The sequence below is a fragment of the Falco peregrinus genome, chromosome 2, assembly GCF_023634155.1.
Source record: "Falco peregrinus isolate bFalPer1 chromosome 2, bFalPer1.pri, whole genome shotgun sequence".
Taxonomy (NCBI): Eukaryota; Metazoa; Chordata; class Aves; order Falconiformes; family Falconidae; genus Falco; species Falco peregrinus.
The window spans coordinates 51,671,650-51,687,311 of NC_073722.1; the positions used below are offsets into that span (position 1 = coordinate 51,671,650).

At 38.5% G+C, this 15,662-nt stretch overlaps 1 protein-coding gene across 6 annotated transcripts in view; it reads left to right on the forward strand.

The window, feature by feature from the left end:
• Positions 1–15,662, forward strand: part of EVC2 (EvC ciliary complex subunit 2) — an 80,192-nt gene that overhangs the window by 21,270 nt on the left and 43,260 nt on the right. For all 6 annotated transcript variants that reach the window (XM_055797332.1, XM_055797335.1, XM_055797333.1 and 3 more), the window contains 2 exons: positions 3,602–3,736; positions 5,240–5,391. In XM_055797332.1, the coding sequence (XP_055653307.1) occupies positions 3,602–3,736; positions 5,240–5,391 (287 nt within the window). The remainder of the gene's footprint in view (positions 1–3,601; positions 3,737–5,239; positions 5,392–15,662) is intronic.

A 15,662-nucleotide genomic window follows, 5' to 3' on the forward strand; every position in this document is an offset into this window, starting at 1 on the left:
GAGCAAGTAGATACTAAATGTTGACTTTGGGGACAGAAAAGAGAAGAATTAATTACATAGTCATAGCAGTGCCATGCTAAGTTGGTCCCATCAGCTTTCACATGGTCTGCTTGCTCACTTGGCTACTGTGCTGTTCTTTAAATCAGTTTTACAAAACCTGTGGATTTTCTCATCTGCACTGCTGGAAGAAAGTACTTGGTTGCCTGTGACAAGGTAATTTTGTAGCTTATGAAAAAATGAGAGTGTTGCTTATCTGAGTGTTTGTGCCAGATGTCTTCCCACAGTGCTTCAGGGGTTGTGAGTACTGTGTGCCTCTGCCCATGGCTGGGTGGTTTTGATGCTGAATGGGAAGCTGTGGTGAAAAGTACAAAAGGAGGTTCTCACATCTAAGCACTTTGCATAGGATGGGTGTTAGTAATTATTCTGATCTGATTTTTACTCTGCTTGCTTCCCTCACCATCCTTAAATCAGTGGGAATGCAGCAGTTTGTGAAAGGAACTTGGGCCTGTGATGCTTCTTCCAGCTATTGAGATGGCTTAAGAAGTTAGCTTAAGGTTTTGAGGCTCACTGGCGTGTCAGCGGTTTGGAGGTTGGCCTGCAGTGCCGGCACTGGTCCTACTCTGTGGCTTGTGCTCTGGCATCTGCCCAGCACCATCCACTGTAATGCTTTCAGATGCCATTAGGCACCTGCTGTGTCCTGCTTGGATTTACAGCCCCCCCAATGACAGGGACTGTCCTTCCAGAACCCATTTTCTTAAAGTATAAAAGCACAAGATAATTCCCTGTCCATTTTTCTCCATTGGAGCTTAACCTCTGACAGAACTACCTACCTGATGCAGACTGACTGTCCTGCCATAAGTCTTATCTTTTACTTTACTTAGAAAAGCACAGGATCGTGCCCTACCCAGTGCTTTTTCTCCATCAAAACTTAACCAGCTTCATTTCAGCTTCACTGAACCCATAGCCTCACCAGATTCCTGCTTTCCCCAGAAGCCTAGAGAGATCCCTAAACTTCACAGAGTGCTTGGAAATCAGACAAATGTGAGTGGATTCAGACAAAATGATGAAGTGGTTCCAAAGCAGCATTATTTTTTTTCCCTAAGTATTATCTACAGCATCTCCCATTCCTTGAAAGCAGTGGGACCTCAGGCAGAGCCTTGGCGTGGCAGAGCTCAAGGATGACCTTTCTGTGATTCCCTCTTGGCCACCTAGTGCAACTGGAGAAAACTTAAGAGGAATTGCGTTTGTTCTAGGTTAGACATGGATGTTTGTTGGCTCAGTGACTGTTCAAGGGGTATGAGTTAAATCCTTTTGATCTGTGAGGGGAGTAAACACTGGGTTAGGGAAGGGAGTTACTTAATATTTACATAATTGTCTTTCAAATAAATTTAAAGATTAGGATGTTTTGATGCAAAGTGATGCAGCTTTAACTGAGCTCATGGCAAGGAACTGGGGAGCAGTGCAGTGTCCGAAGAAGAGGGAGCTGCCTACCAACAGTGATGCAGATATGCTGGGTGTCCTTAGTGGTCAGCCATGGTACAGGGGAGTGTAATGGAAGCAATTGGTCAAAGTAGTAGGAAGCTACATCAAGAAAAAACATTCAATGTGTTGGTAATTACACATGGAACCAGGGAATTAATGTGTTGCTCCTCTTTTTCTTTTCTTTGTTTCTGTTTAAAACGTAAAGATACTGAAAGGTATTAGAAGGAATTCGGCACATGGCTAGCTTATTTGGATAAATTCTCAGTCTCAAAACATTTTGGTGAACCTCAAAGTACTTCAAGGGTCTCATTTTTTTTTAGACACAGCCTTTCCTGAAACAGCTGTCTTTTCTATGTGGCTAGTTTGAGCTGAGAACTTGTCTTAAATGTTACATTAAAACTTACATTTTAAGTGAAGCACGAGGAATTCCTTTCACTCAGTGGATATGTTTTTAATCATTTCAGACGAAAAAACATGGGGTACTTTTTCTATCGGGTATTTTAGAATGGTAAGTCACCCATTTCCAGTGGTGTATAGTTAAATAATGAAACACAATCCTCAGCATATACTATCGGTCACCTTAATGACACCCAAAGTCTGTCTTGCTGGGATTTGATCCCAGGACATGCTCTCAAAGACTTGGAACTTCAGTGATACGAAGAAAAGCTGTAAGTAAACAAAATCTGTCAGAATTAGACACCTAGCATCTACTTAGGCACTTAGGGACATAGTTTAGTGGTAGAGTTGGCGGTGTTAGGTTTACGGTTGGACTCAACGATCTTTTCAATCTAGATGATCCTATGATTAAAAACCAAAAATCCAAACTAAGGATACCTCTGTCAGTCAGAGGAACCATTGATCCTAAATATACAATACTTTGAAGGAAACCTTGGATCTTCTTGGAACTGTGCAAGTTCCAAATAGTAGCCTGTAATTAACATCTTGATGATCTCCTTGATACTGACATCATCGCCTCATTCAACTGAAATCATGTTGAAGTCACAAGCACTGAGCATCTCCAGCAGCTTTGAGGAGCTGAGCCTTTGAAACATCGAAGTCCGACATGAAGCAGTTCCTTTCAGTTAGAGGTGTGACAGATACTCAGTGTACAAAAACATATCAGAGAGAGAAAAGCTAGGCAGTAGAAGGTTAAAATTCTGCTGTTAAACTGGATGAAATAGTTTTCAAATTGTGGACCATGTTTAATTATCACTTCTTATGCAGAATTACTGTTGACTCCATGGAATGCTCTCGGATTTCTGCTCCAAGAGATGACCAAGCTCAGCTTGCAAGCAGCCTGTTAATTATTTACACTTTCTAGTCCCAGCAGAGTGATTAGTTTGTGGTGAAACATTATACCAATAGCTGTGCTATGTTTTTCATCCAGAGATCTCAAAGAACTAAACAAACACTGGATTAACTTTTGCTACATGGAGCATGAAGTAAAAATTAATTTTTAATGCAATTCAATTTAAAGATTAAATTAAGAGCTAAAGTGAAAGCCTACAAAGTTGTTAGCTGGCACACAGTTCAGTGTTCCTGCTCTTTTTTTCTGACTCTGGCTTACACAGAAACTGCAAGGGTGCATACAAATTGCGTGATTTTGTCAACTGTCAGTTACATATTTATTCTGAACTCATGTTGGTGCTTTTTCCCTATGGTGATTACTCAGTTTTATTGAATCGAGAAATGGTCATTAATTAAAAGAAGTCAACATTAGGCTGATTTTTCAGAGCCTCTGAGCAACATCAAATGCCATCAATTTCAACAAGACTTGGGAGAGTTTGGCAACACTGGAAAACAGGCTATTAAGTACAGCACACCCATGAGTCACTGCACCTAAAATTCAATCTGTGGGAGTTCTGTTGCTTGGAGTTACACAGTAATTTGGACTAGGTGAACATAATGAACCATGCTGACTTGAAGACCTGTGGAAAATATACACTTGTTTGAAAATATTAATAAATATATAGTGATTACAACTTAATGCTGAGAAACCCTGAAGTTGTATGAAGCCATTTAAAAAGAATTTATTATGTTGCTTACAGTTTCAATCTTTGAGTCTGATCTTTATATATGTTTAAAATGTAATTTTAATAATATGGTCTTTTAATTTCAGGTTTCATACAACCATGCCATCCATGCTGCAGGGTTCTTCATTGCTTTTTTTGTTTCACTTGTATTGACATGTGCTGGCTTTTTCATTGTTTACCGAACACAAATATTAAAATGGAATTTCCATGGTAAAAAAAAGGTGGGTCATAATGTCTGTAACAGTACTTTATTTAACGTTGATCATATTTGGTGATACAACTTGCTAACTAACACAGATTGTCTAAAGAGCTTTTGAAGATAAATAAAAAGCCACCAGGTTATGGGTTAGATTTCCAGGTAATGCTATCTCTACAACCTCTAATCTTCAGTGCAATCAGATTTAGAGGGAAGTTTAAGAATGATAATCTGATTGAAAGAGCTGTTGTACCTGGATGTTAACTTCAGACTGGAGGGAGATTACATTTTGGCTATTAATTTCTTTTCATATTCCTCCCTTCCTCCTTTCCTCTTCGTCCCTCAAAATGAGAGGCAGGATGTCTGTGGGTTATAAGCAGTTGCCCAGAGAGCAGACCACTCACCTTGAGCACAGGAGACTTGGGTCCAAATTGTATTTCTGATCATCAGGAATAGGGATTTGAATTTTTGTCTCTCAATTCCTTGGATGTGCCCTAATCTCTTGAGTGATTAAGCAAAACAGTTGGGTTTGGGGGTGGAGCATTTTCAGTGCTTATCCAAGCTGTGCCAGTTTGGAGAAAGTATTTCAGTACATACTGGGATGAAGAAAGAAATTCCAGAGTCTGATAAATACTCATCAAGTTGGCCCAACTTCTAGCTCTTGCTTCTATTAATTATTTATGTATTTAAGTGAAGTGGAGCAACTTCAATGGGAGGGAACTGGAGACCTCAATCAGAATATTGCAGTGATTGGAGCAGTCCTGTAGGAGAGTTGTGCTCAGAGGTTTGAACCCGTCCTCTGCTTGGACAGTGGTGGATCTCCCATCCCTCTGAACTGACTAGAGGAGCTCACAAATCACTTCCAGCCTTAGTTTCTGTAGTTGAAAATTATGCCATCAACAACTTTTATTTCTTTTGGGTCTGAAAAAATAATCTGTTTAAATGAAAAGTGTGTGCCTTGTTTGTTTTACAGAAGAAGCTGTGGTAATGAGATAATAAAATAGGGCCAGTTTGGTCCTAGCATCGGATATTTATAGTGTCTTTTTTGTATAGTAATTTTATGAGCCCTCAGTCTCAAGGGAGTCTCACTGAACTGCAAACTGAGTCACTTCCATTGTTCATAGGATTCGTTTTTCATGTTGTTCACCTCATAATACTGTCATCTTGCCATATATAATTTGTATACTGTGGTAATTTTAAAAAAAAAAGGCCTAAAAAGTTTATAGTGCAAGATAACCTCCTAGAAGGCTTTCACAAGCCTACTGAAGTCGATGTAGAGTCTTTTGTCTTATGTTCATTTACTTTGTATTCCAGATCAGATATATACAAGAAGTTCAACCTGAAACAAAAGTAGTATAATTGATTTCAGATACATATCTGATTTGCACAATCTCTTTATATCCTTTCCAGCAGTACAGTTTGAAGTTTGATAAGTACGAGCCTTCTCACCCAGTTACCTGCAATAAAATTAGGTCAGACAGTCAGTGTAAATTTTTGTTATAATCTGGTTTACTTTTTTTTTTTTTAGGAGATACACCATGAACTCAGCCAGAATCACAAACTGGAGCATTCTCAGTTTAATTCAGGTGATCTCTTTAGTGAAGATACAATTATGAATGACCAAATCATTGATATTCTGACCTTTGAAGAAACTGGGAACATGCGTCTGGCTTTAGAAGAGTAAGGATTCACTGCTATTGCATTACATTTATTACACTTATCATCAACTGAACCTTTGAATATGTTTTGAGTATCTGCCCTTTAATATTTTTCGTAGTGTCTATTTACACATATGACTGCACTACCTTAGGTTTTTGAACTGCACTAGTCACCTGTGAGAACTGAAAACTGTCATGTTTCATACGGCTTCACCTGTAGAAGTCAGCTCCATCTAGGCCTTAGACATGCAAGTTTCCAATCCAAACATACACGTAGTTTTGCTTCTCTGTGCTTCACTAAGTAAAGGGGAACTTTTCTGTGTACAAGAAAATGTTGAAAGGGTGTATTCTACTATTGCTGAACACGTTCTGCTTTCAAAAGGGTGGCTTTTGTCCTAGAAAAGAGAGCTCTTGCTGAGTGTCAGCATTGCTGTTTAGCAGCATATTCGGAAAAACCTGAATCAGAGTCTAAGGCGTGAGGGTTTGTACTGCTGCCAGAAAGATACCATGTAGCTGCAGCGAGAGGGACAACTGGGTAGAGCAGAGAAGCTCTCCTGATGTTGTTGAAAGGCCAGTCAGGGCTGTTTGACAGAAACATGCCACTATTAAAGGTCATCTGTTCTTCAGCTGAATATGATAAAAAGGTCTGAGGTAAGGACAGATTAGATTTTGTTTGTTCAGTCTTGCTGTTAGCTTCTAGCAAGTTAGGTTACAGGCAGTATTATGCAACTAAAATCTGTAGAAGCTAAAAAGGATAAGTTACACGACCATGGAAGTAATTTTGTTTCTTAAAGGGTAACTAACAACATTATAATTTCCATCATTTCCTCGATAATTGGGATCGTTATCTCTGTAAATTGCACATTGGTCCTTGCTTTTATAACTATATAGCAACTCAGGATTTGAGAAGATTTACCCTGAAAATCATTATGTAAATATTAAGAATAACAGGATCAAAATTTTTTTTAACTTGCTTTAGTATTTTACTTCAGGGATAGTGAATATATAGCTAGTTTGAAAATAAAATAAAATGCTGGGGCTATTTTCAGATATGTTATGGTTTAGAAAGGTAAATATTCTTGCAAACCTTTGGATAGGATTATTTTTATAACAGGATTGTTTCTAAACCCATGAAACAGGATTCATTTCTTTGCGTAAGTATCCAGGGGCTAAAGCTTTTTAATATTCTTATGTAGTTAGCGCAAATGTCTGTCTTGCTTCCACTTCTTTCCTCACAGTTTCTATTTTCTCTGCCTCAAAGTAGTTAGAGCATTGCAGTGAATAAAGTAGATGCCCAATGGCAAACTGTCACTAACCTTCTTCACTTTCTGAATTATCTTTTCTTTCTTCCAGTATGAGGATAGTAGATGGACCACAAAGGTCTGGAGTTACAGTGGTTCCTGCTATGAAAGGTGATTGAAAGGGTGATAGACATTACTGTGAAGGGCTCAAATCAGCCTCTACCTGTTAGCAGTGGGGGTTAGATTATCCCAGTTCTCATTTCCTGTAGTTTTAAACTGGACCGTCTGATTTGTTTACCCTTAGGAGGTGACAAACAGATGTACTTAATCATATTTTTTTCTGTTCTTTCCTTCTTTTGATTGGCACTTATTGAATATGTGTATTCAATTACCTGTTACTCTCCTTTTTTAATGGTAATGCAGTTTATCTGACTGAGTGAGGATCTCTGCAATGTGAACTCCTTTACCAAGTTGCTCTCAGTTCCCTTTTTTACTAGGAGTGAAAAAGAGCGCTTCTAGGATATGATTATTCTCATCCCAAAGTAGACTTTCAAAATCAGTTGTATGGCTGCTGTGCCTGCTGATGCCCTGGACCCTGGGCTGATTAGCTCAACTCTAGGGATCTGGAGGTGGGTGAGATGAAACCCAGTCTTGCAGGCTGGTTGGTCAAAAAGGCTACAGTATTACTTTAAGGCCTATATTGAATACATGCAATATTGTTCCTGCTTTCTTCAGTAGCTATAATACATCCCTTCTTTTATCTCTCATTGTTAATGCTTTGATATTTATTTTATTGATATCTTCTTCATCTATAACATTGTTTCCATATTCATTCTGCAAGTTGGGGCAAAGCAGTCCTTTTATTTCTGATCTGCATTCTGTAAAGGTTTCGTTATAGTCTTGTACTTCATAAACTGTTGTACATTATCCAGAATTTTAACTGGTTCCAAAGATGAAGTTAAAATACTGTACCATTGCCTTAGGAGCTTCTGTGACAGTGATCTAGGCTAAAACCAGAACCAAGAAATTCTTCTGAATTCTACTGAATTACCTGCTTTGAGGATAGTGATTTGTAAAATATAAAGGGAAAAAGAAAGATGGTACATTTGTAATTCATTGATGGATAATTGCAGTCAATTTGAATGGATTCTCTGGTTGAATGAAATGTTGTAATTTTACTAATTGTGGTCACAATCAATTTTCCAATGATGTTGCGTTTTGTTTTATTACATTTAGTGATGCCCAATGGGATAGTTGGGTTTTCTGTAAGGAAATGAGCAACGAGGTTTGTATTGTCTCATAGGAGTGGCAGGCAGTATACTGAGGATAAGAACTGGGCTATTTTGAGCATAATTTTTTCATGTCATATGTATACCAATATGAATTTGATCATCATAATCCTGGATTTTATTATTTGAGGAAGCAAAAGTATAGGGGCTTTTCTTAGAGAGCTTTTGATACTTCAGAATATTTTCAACCAGCCAACGTCATCTTCCTTATATGCTAGCTTGATAATTCCTTCTGCATGTATGGGTGCAGCTATGTGTCACTTTCTCTACATGGCATAGGTGTAAGCTTAGCAACATAATGGATACATTCTTTTTAAATTGCACTCTGATGGTAAATGTGGTTGGAATCATTCTGCTGCTTTGTTCTTTTGTCCAGATGCAAATGAAAAAATTACTTAGAAATGTAAGCACCACAGAATTTTTTTGTTCTCTTTATGACATAAAGCTATGTTAATAGTTAATGTCTTTTACAAAGTGGCAGTGCCAAATTGTTTAGCAAATACATTAAGAGCATGTGTTCAATATTTATGAACAGGTACATCTTTGGAGTGTAGACAGTTTGCACTGTCAGGAGGATTGGCTAGAGAACAAAACTTACTCAATATTTCATAAGGAAGCTTCTTAGTTACTCATTTTGTGAGTTTTGTCTTAATAAGTCATATCCTTAATGTACATTATGCAGCAAAATAGCTTGGCTTTTATTCTCAGTAGGTTCCTCACTGTGTATGTTCCTGAATATTGGCCCATTGGCAATGAATACTAATGAGAAGAAGCTATATGATTTGAATATTTGACATGCGCACTAGATCATACTCCAAAATGCTGTAGGTCTCTTTTTCTGTATGTCTAGAACAGAAAATGAAGAGAGCTGAGCAGTTTGGGTTTGTGTCCAGTGTGATGGACTCTGACCATGCTTATAGTCTCAGAAGACAGAGATACGTTAAAGGCAGCTTGATGCTGTTAAATGGCTTTCCATTACTGCAGCTTTACTTTTTCATCTTCATTTTGTACAGCTATGCTTTCTTGAGTTTGTCAAAGCTCTAACTGAACTTGAACCTGCTTGCTGATACACAATACATACTAGCAATTATTTTGGGAAATAAGTAATATGTATGCATTGCAGCTGATTTTTGTGTTTGTTTTTTTTTTCCTTATGGTAGAGGGCATTGAGGCCAATGTACAGGAGAACAGGATCAAACTGTCTATAGAGAGCCTTGACAGAAAAGTGAAAAACAATTTACTACTCTATTAGAAGTTCACGTTTTCTCTCTAAATGTAAATTTCTTGCTGTACATCCCAATTTAATTTGCTGAGGAGTAAATGTGTGGAATTTTTTAACCCTGAATTCAAATGGAAGGTAAGAATAAAAGATCACATTGTCTTAACAGCTGGACTTCAGTATTCCTACATAGAAAATGGTGAGAAGTAGTTATATTGTTAGTACAAAAAGTAATTGAGGTGCTAAATTTCTGTATTTTGTAACTTTTAAAAAGTGTAATCAAAATTTTAGATTTTTTTGAAGGGAGGGTATATTCATTGCTCCTTTTTTTTAGCAGTGTGCATAAAGCAGAAATACAACAATAAATAATACTCACATGGGTGTAACAACAAGATACAGTGAATACACATGGAATGAAACCCAGACCCTGCATTGGTAGTTCTGTGTTAAGAATGCAGTTGCTTATGGGGTTTTTTCCATCAGAGAAACATAAATGATTAATAGGTGATAGGAGTCTATAAGACAGGGGAACTGAAGAAAACAAGTACTTTGAAATTAATGAGTACATAACTTTTTTCATCTAAAAAATGTCACTGATGTTGTTTAACTATGAAGAAATTGTATTCAGAATTATGAAGGTCATTTCTGCTGTCCACCCAGAACAATTCACCTCATGCAGAAAACAGTCTGCTTTTGAGAGTAGTGCTGTTAGTGATGCTTTGTTCCATATAATTTTGAAGGAAGATTGAGATTTGCTACCATTTCTGTGATTTGAGTACTCAGTCTTCTGAGTAGATCAGAAGAATCTTGAGTAGATCACAGTAAAGTTGGAAGCTCATCAGGCATTAATGCATAATGCGTATAGCCATAATATATATTTATGCTTTTGTTAGTATCCAGGCTGAAGTTAGTGCTTTTAAAATCAATGGTAAAATGCATAGTGAGTTCCCTGGAAGCAGGGCTCTGGAGTCTTTTTTACGCTCTTTTTGTATAGCAGTTATTCAGTGAGATACCATTTTCTGTGTTCTATTGCAAGAGCTGTATTGTAGCTAGCTGTGGTTTTTAAATTGATTTGCTGAAGATCACTGCTTTATCAGTTTTCATACTTTCTGCAGTCAAAGCAGAGGTTCTTGGTCTCTTACATGCAGGATTTTTCAAATGTTTTTTTTAAACAGTTTAAGAATTGAAATACCTTTATTCTATATATCGCTGTAGAGAGTTAAAGGAATTTGATAGTAAAGCTGCTGCCAAGTCTAGTGCTTAGACTTTTGGCAGGTTTTTGTGATTTTTTTTTTTTGTGAAGAGCTACTGGTCTCTCAGCTGAATTTATCATCTTTTTCAATGTGGGGTTTTTTTTGTTTGTTTGTTTGTTTTTGGCTGTATATCATAAGAATCCTATTTCTGGTTTTGTCAGCATTCTAACCTTTTCTGGAAGGCTAAACTTAACCTGTGACTCATCCATGTGAAAGCACCCTTAGATAATCATCACATACCTTTCTTAGCAATTTTTTTTACTGATGAGATGTCCTGTATTCTCTGTAGGCTCATGTTTGAGCTGTGCCGAATTTATGCTTGACTGTATAGGTGTCACAGGACTGATGGATGAACTTTCCCAGTTCAGAGCTGGCTGCAGGCCAGTACATCTGCTGGTGTAGCGCAGAGCATCTTCAGACCACTAGCCCAGGCAGGCAGCGCCCAGCCTGGCAGTAAGCAGAGAGCAGGGAAAGGCAGTGTGCCCCACGGTGGCACAGGAAGGCTGTAAAACTTGGGTTTGAGCAGTTGGTAGCTGTTGGTGGCTGTTCAGACTTCATGCCATTATCTCTTTGTTTCTGCTTGCACCCAGTTATGGTCTCCTGCAAAGGTTTGTGCCTCATTGTGTTGCAGCCTGTGTAAACCCCTGCCCTGAAATATTAGCAGTCTCTGTTGTGACTGGACCCAGTGGGAGAGCATGGGAAGCAGAAGAGGGAAGATAGGAGAGTGAGCCTGAATGGAGGCGCTGCACACAGTCTGCATTGACGTGGAACTTAAAAAAAAAAACCACACCAAAACCCAAAAAGAACAAAAAAATCACAAAATCAAAAAACCCAAAACCCAAAACAAAGCACAGCCCAACATATTGATACTGTATTACTAACACGTCAGTAAATAGATGATTTAGGAAACAAACTACATAGATGATTTAGGAAACAAACCACAGCTGCAGCTGAAGACCTTTGATGCCCCTTACAATTGAATTAGCTTTCTTTTCTTACTGTTACCAAAGCCAGCACTACAGGTACTGTTTTCTGGCTGTGTGATTCTCCAAGTCCAACCCTTTCTCCATCTTCACTTCTCTGAAGTGTGATAAGACAACACAGACCATAACACTTCTTTTCTGTCCTCTTTTTTCCTTTCCTCACTGCAGCTGTCCCATTGGCACTGTGGCCATGGATGCAGGACATCTGCTGCTCTGGCTCAGACTGTAGTAGTGTGTGGCACTGGCCTGGGGGCAGTTGTGTGTCTGTCTGTCCTTCCCTGGCAGCCTTCCTCTCTCCAGCTGGAGCTGGTGCATCTGTGCTGTGGTGCTCCCGAGTTACTGCTGCAGCAGGGCATCCAGGACAGTAGAGACAAACCATCCATATGTGGCCCTAAATTACATGCTTTTTGGGAGTGTTGTGTATCATGAAGGGATGCTTTGCAGAAACTGCCATCACAGGGCTCTAGTCTCCTCTGGATACTGTTGTTAATACATATGCTGCTAACTGGCTACCATTTGCAGATGAGAGATGAGTCTTCTGAAAATGAGGGAGGTTTCTGCTTTGGTGAGAAAATGTCACCAAAGGGGTTTCCTTGATGTTTATCTCCCCTTTCGACTTCAGAAAGTTGTGTCACAGTAATTTCTTATCTTTGCAAGCTGAATTTGTTTACAAATGTATCAGAAAGTCGTTAGTTCATTTTAGGACTGTTAAATTCAGCAGCTATTAATTATCCTGTTCAAAAATTCCCTCTGTGGGCCTCTAATTTGAATAATAAGACTTAAAGACGTAAAACTCACAAAAAATACAATTATTTTGTACTTAATGAGAGGTTTCCTTTTTTGTGGTGTGGTGGTGGTAGTTTTTTTTGTAAACTATAGTTGTTTCTTTCCTGACCCTAGCTGCTTTCCTGTATTCTTTTATTAGGTCTGTGGAAGACATCAGGTGCTCAGGTACTCTCTGCTTCTCTGTGTTTGGCATCTGGGATTCTCCCTTCCCAGATCTTCTCTGACAGGTCTTTAAATCCACTTCCTCCTCAAGTGAGTGAAAAATCTTTTAAACTTGCTGTTTGTAGTTTCATTTTCTACATGTCTGTTCACCTTTCCTCCACACACACTTTTTTGTACCACCTGCCTTCTGTACTGTCCTCATCCTTTCTCTGCATGCTTTGTTCAACAGAAGCTTTGATAGTTTTCATCAATAGGTTCCATCTGCTACCTCCATTGGCTTTCGCATTTCTATTATGCTGAATACAAGACATTTTAAATATGGAATACTGTAACAAGCAGAGTGCAGAGCTTTTAAAGAAACTTATTAAATCTAACTCAGTTTAAGGAGGCATAGTGTGTCAGGTTAGGATTTTTTTTTTTCTCCTAGCTGTCACAAAACACTGAACATTTCAACTGGATGATTGTGAGCATTAGTATTCCGATGGACATGTATAATAAATGCTTTGAGACACAGGATTCCTGTTTTGTACTGACTGTTGGCTTCTAAGACTCCAGGACTATATTGATGCAGCTTGTTAAGGCTCCCCTCAACCTCTCATTTGGAGTAAGAGCTTGAAGCAAGGTGCATGTGATGAGCTTGTCTCACTGCCACTAGCTGCTGTGTGGAAGAGGCAGACCAGAAGCAGAGCACGTCATGTGGAAGGTAGATTTCAAATTTATAAGACACAACCTTTCTTCAGCTGCTACTGAAAAAAAAAAATAATGGTCTGGCTGCTTTCTTTCAGGGTGAGACCTGGGAGAGCTGTGTCTTGTAATTACTTTTTCTCCATGCTATTACCCTTGAATTGGTAGAACAGTTCACATGCTGCTTCTGTTTCATTGCCTTCTTCACAGATTGTTGTCATGAAAATGGAGGGTGAGAGTTGCAGATTAATTACACCTGGGATCTTAACGGCTTCATCATTGGTGACACATGAGCATCAGGTGAACTACACCTGTTGCTCTTCCTGCATTTGGCATTATGATCTTGAGTGAATTGGGGACTGCAGTTCTCTGTGGGTGAGGAGCATGGGAGTCTTACTTAAAATGAAATCAGTTCTAGTCTGTAATGATTTGCAATAAATAGGAAGAAATGCTGTGGGAAGGATAATGGGAAATGTGATGGTGTTTGGTTTTGGCTTTTATTCTTGGGATCACTGCTGAAGAAGACTGGAAAAGTAGCAAGTAAGGAGGTGAGTGAGGAATGGCTTAATCTTTTTTGGACACATGCTGAAAAAAATCGCGTTTATGATAAGAAATAAATAGTGTGTTATGAGCTGTGTATCACCGTGTTAGAGCTGTGAAGTGTTGCTTTACAGGAAGAGAGATGAGGAATTGTCTTTGACACATCAATAAGAAGGGGTTAGTAGGTGCTGTGACCATCATCTTTCAGTGCGTGCATGAAGAATGGAAAAATAATGACTAAGGAACTTGTTATTCTAGCAAACAAAGAGAGTTGGAAGTTGAAACTATTCAAATTCAAGCCAAGAATAAGGTGACGGGTTTTGGGTCTTAAATTATCAAGTGGAACAATTAATTAAAGTGTTGTTTAGTTCTCTGTTAGGGGATGCTTGAAAACCAAGACGAGATGTTTCTCACAAAAGGCAGATATGCTTCAATTAAATCAGAGCTACTGGGCTTGAAGCAGGAATTTAAACTGAAAAATAAATCTGGTGGCGTGAATTTTACAGGCTAATAACAAACTGAGGAATCTACGAAGGGGAGCCTCCTACCACTGCTTGACAGTCATGAGGGAAATGTTATAGCATAAAGCTCCCATTTTCTGGATCCTTGTTTTTATTTAGGTGCATTTGTACGAAACTGAAACACATCTTTTAAGTTAGTTGTCATGAGTAAACAGCTTAGTACTAGCTGGGTATGAAAGCAAAAATCCTAGGAATTCTGTAAACAAAAAGACTTCAGAGAAAATACACATCTGTGCTGCCCATTTGAAGTGCTTGCTGCGTTGCTTCAGCATCCTCTTCCCTTGATCCTGCTGTCACCTATCCTCTGTGGTTGCCCCACTATCCTGCACTTGAAAAGGACTCTCCCAAGCAGAGGGAGCAGATCAGTGCCCGGGGGGGCTTGACCATGGATGTAGCGGAACACCACCCAAGAGGGCTATGTACCTGCAGGTGCTGCCTTGCAGTGTCCATCTGTACATAGCACAGAAAAGCTGGATTTTGTGTTGCCCTGGGGACATTATAGAAAATAATAGCTCTTACAGGATCTTCAAATTACTGTGAATAAAGTTTCAGGCACACAATGTTTCAATCACAGGGATCTGGCCCCATACAGCAGTGATTGATTCCTGCTCCTGTATGCGAGGAAGAGACAGGGGAAATAGAGGAAGTTTTGCAGCTGCAACCAGCTACCCTGCTGCAGATCACCAAGACAAGTATGGCCATGGCCAGTGCATTTATGGGATTTTGAGGGACTGCAAAAGAAAAATCTCGCTGCTTCTCTGTGATAGATTTATTATAGCTTAAGTTAATGGCTCCTAAGTACTTAAAGTATTTGACTCGTAAGAAAACAATGATCTATACCGTTCTTTGATATATACCATTTTGAATGTAGTATCAGTCTACTGTCTTGCAAATCTTGCCAAGACATTTGCTATGGATTTGAAATTTATTCTGAGATTTGACTGTGGAACAAATCAAACCAGTAATTTAGCCTCACTGAAAAAAGAATGGATTTAAGGTCTTGAAAGTGTATTTTGTAGGTCGCAATGAAATTCCTGTATACTTTATTCACACGTGGAAGCTTACTGGGCTTTGTGTTCGTGTAAATAGACATGCAGGGTCAAAACCCACCTAATTCTTCAATCCTCAATTGTGTGCAGAATAGGCAAAGCTATAGAATTTACAGTAGTTACATAGTATGTGAAATGAGAATAATTGTAATTCCAATTTAATTAACTCTAAAGATAAATGAGAATATATTCATATGAAATATGAATTTGTTGTATTTTGTAAAAAAAAAAAAAAAAAGAAAAGAAAAAGAAAAGCATTTCCCTCTGGTTTTAATCTCTTTTCTAGAACTCTATTAATATTCACAAGAGAGAGGTATCAGCCATTTTAGTTTATTTCTATCTGCACATGATCAAAATACTCTCCCATCTTCCCTGCAGGGAAGGAATATACCTGTGTAGAACATGAAGCAGTGATGTATCAATGTAGATGGGTCAGTGAGTTTTGAACTATTTTAAAAAGTGAGTGAAATTTATAGTCTATTCAGATACTAACTTCATCTGCTTACCAACAGAGGTGGTTTTGATATTTTTATATATATATATATTAATTTTATTTTTTTTGTGGG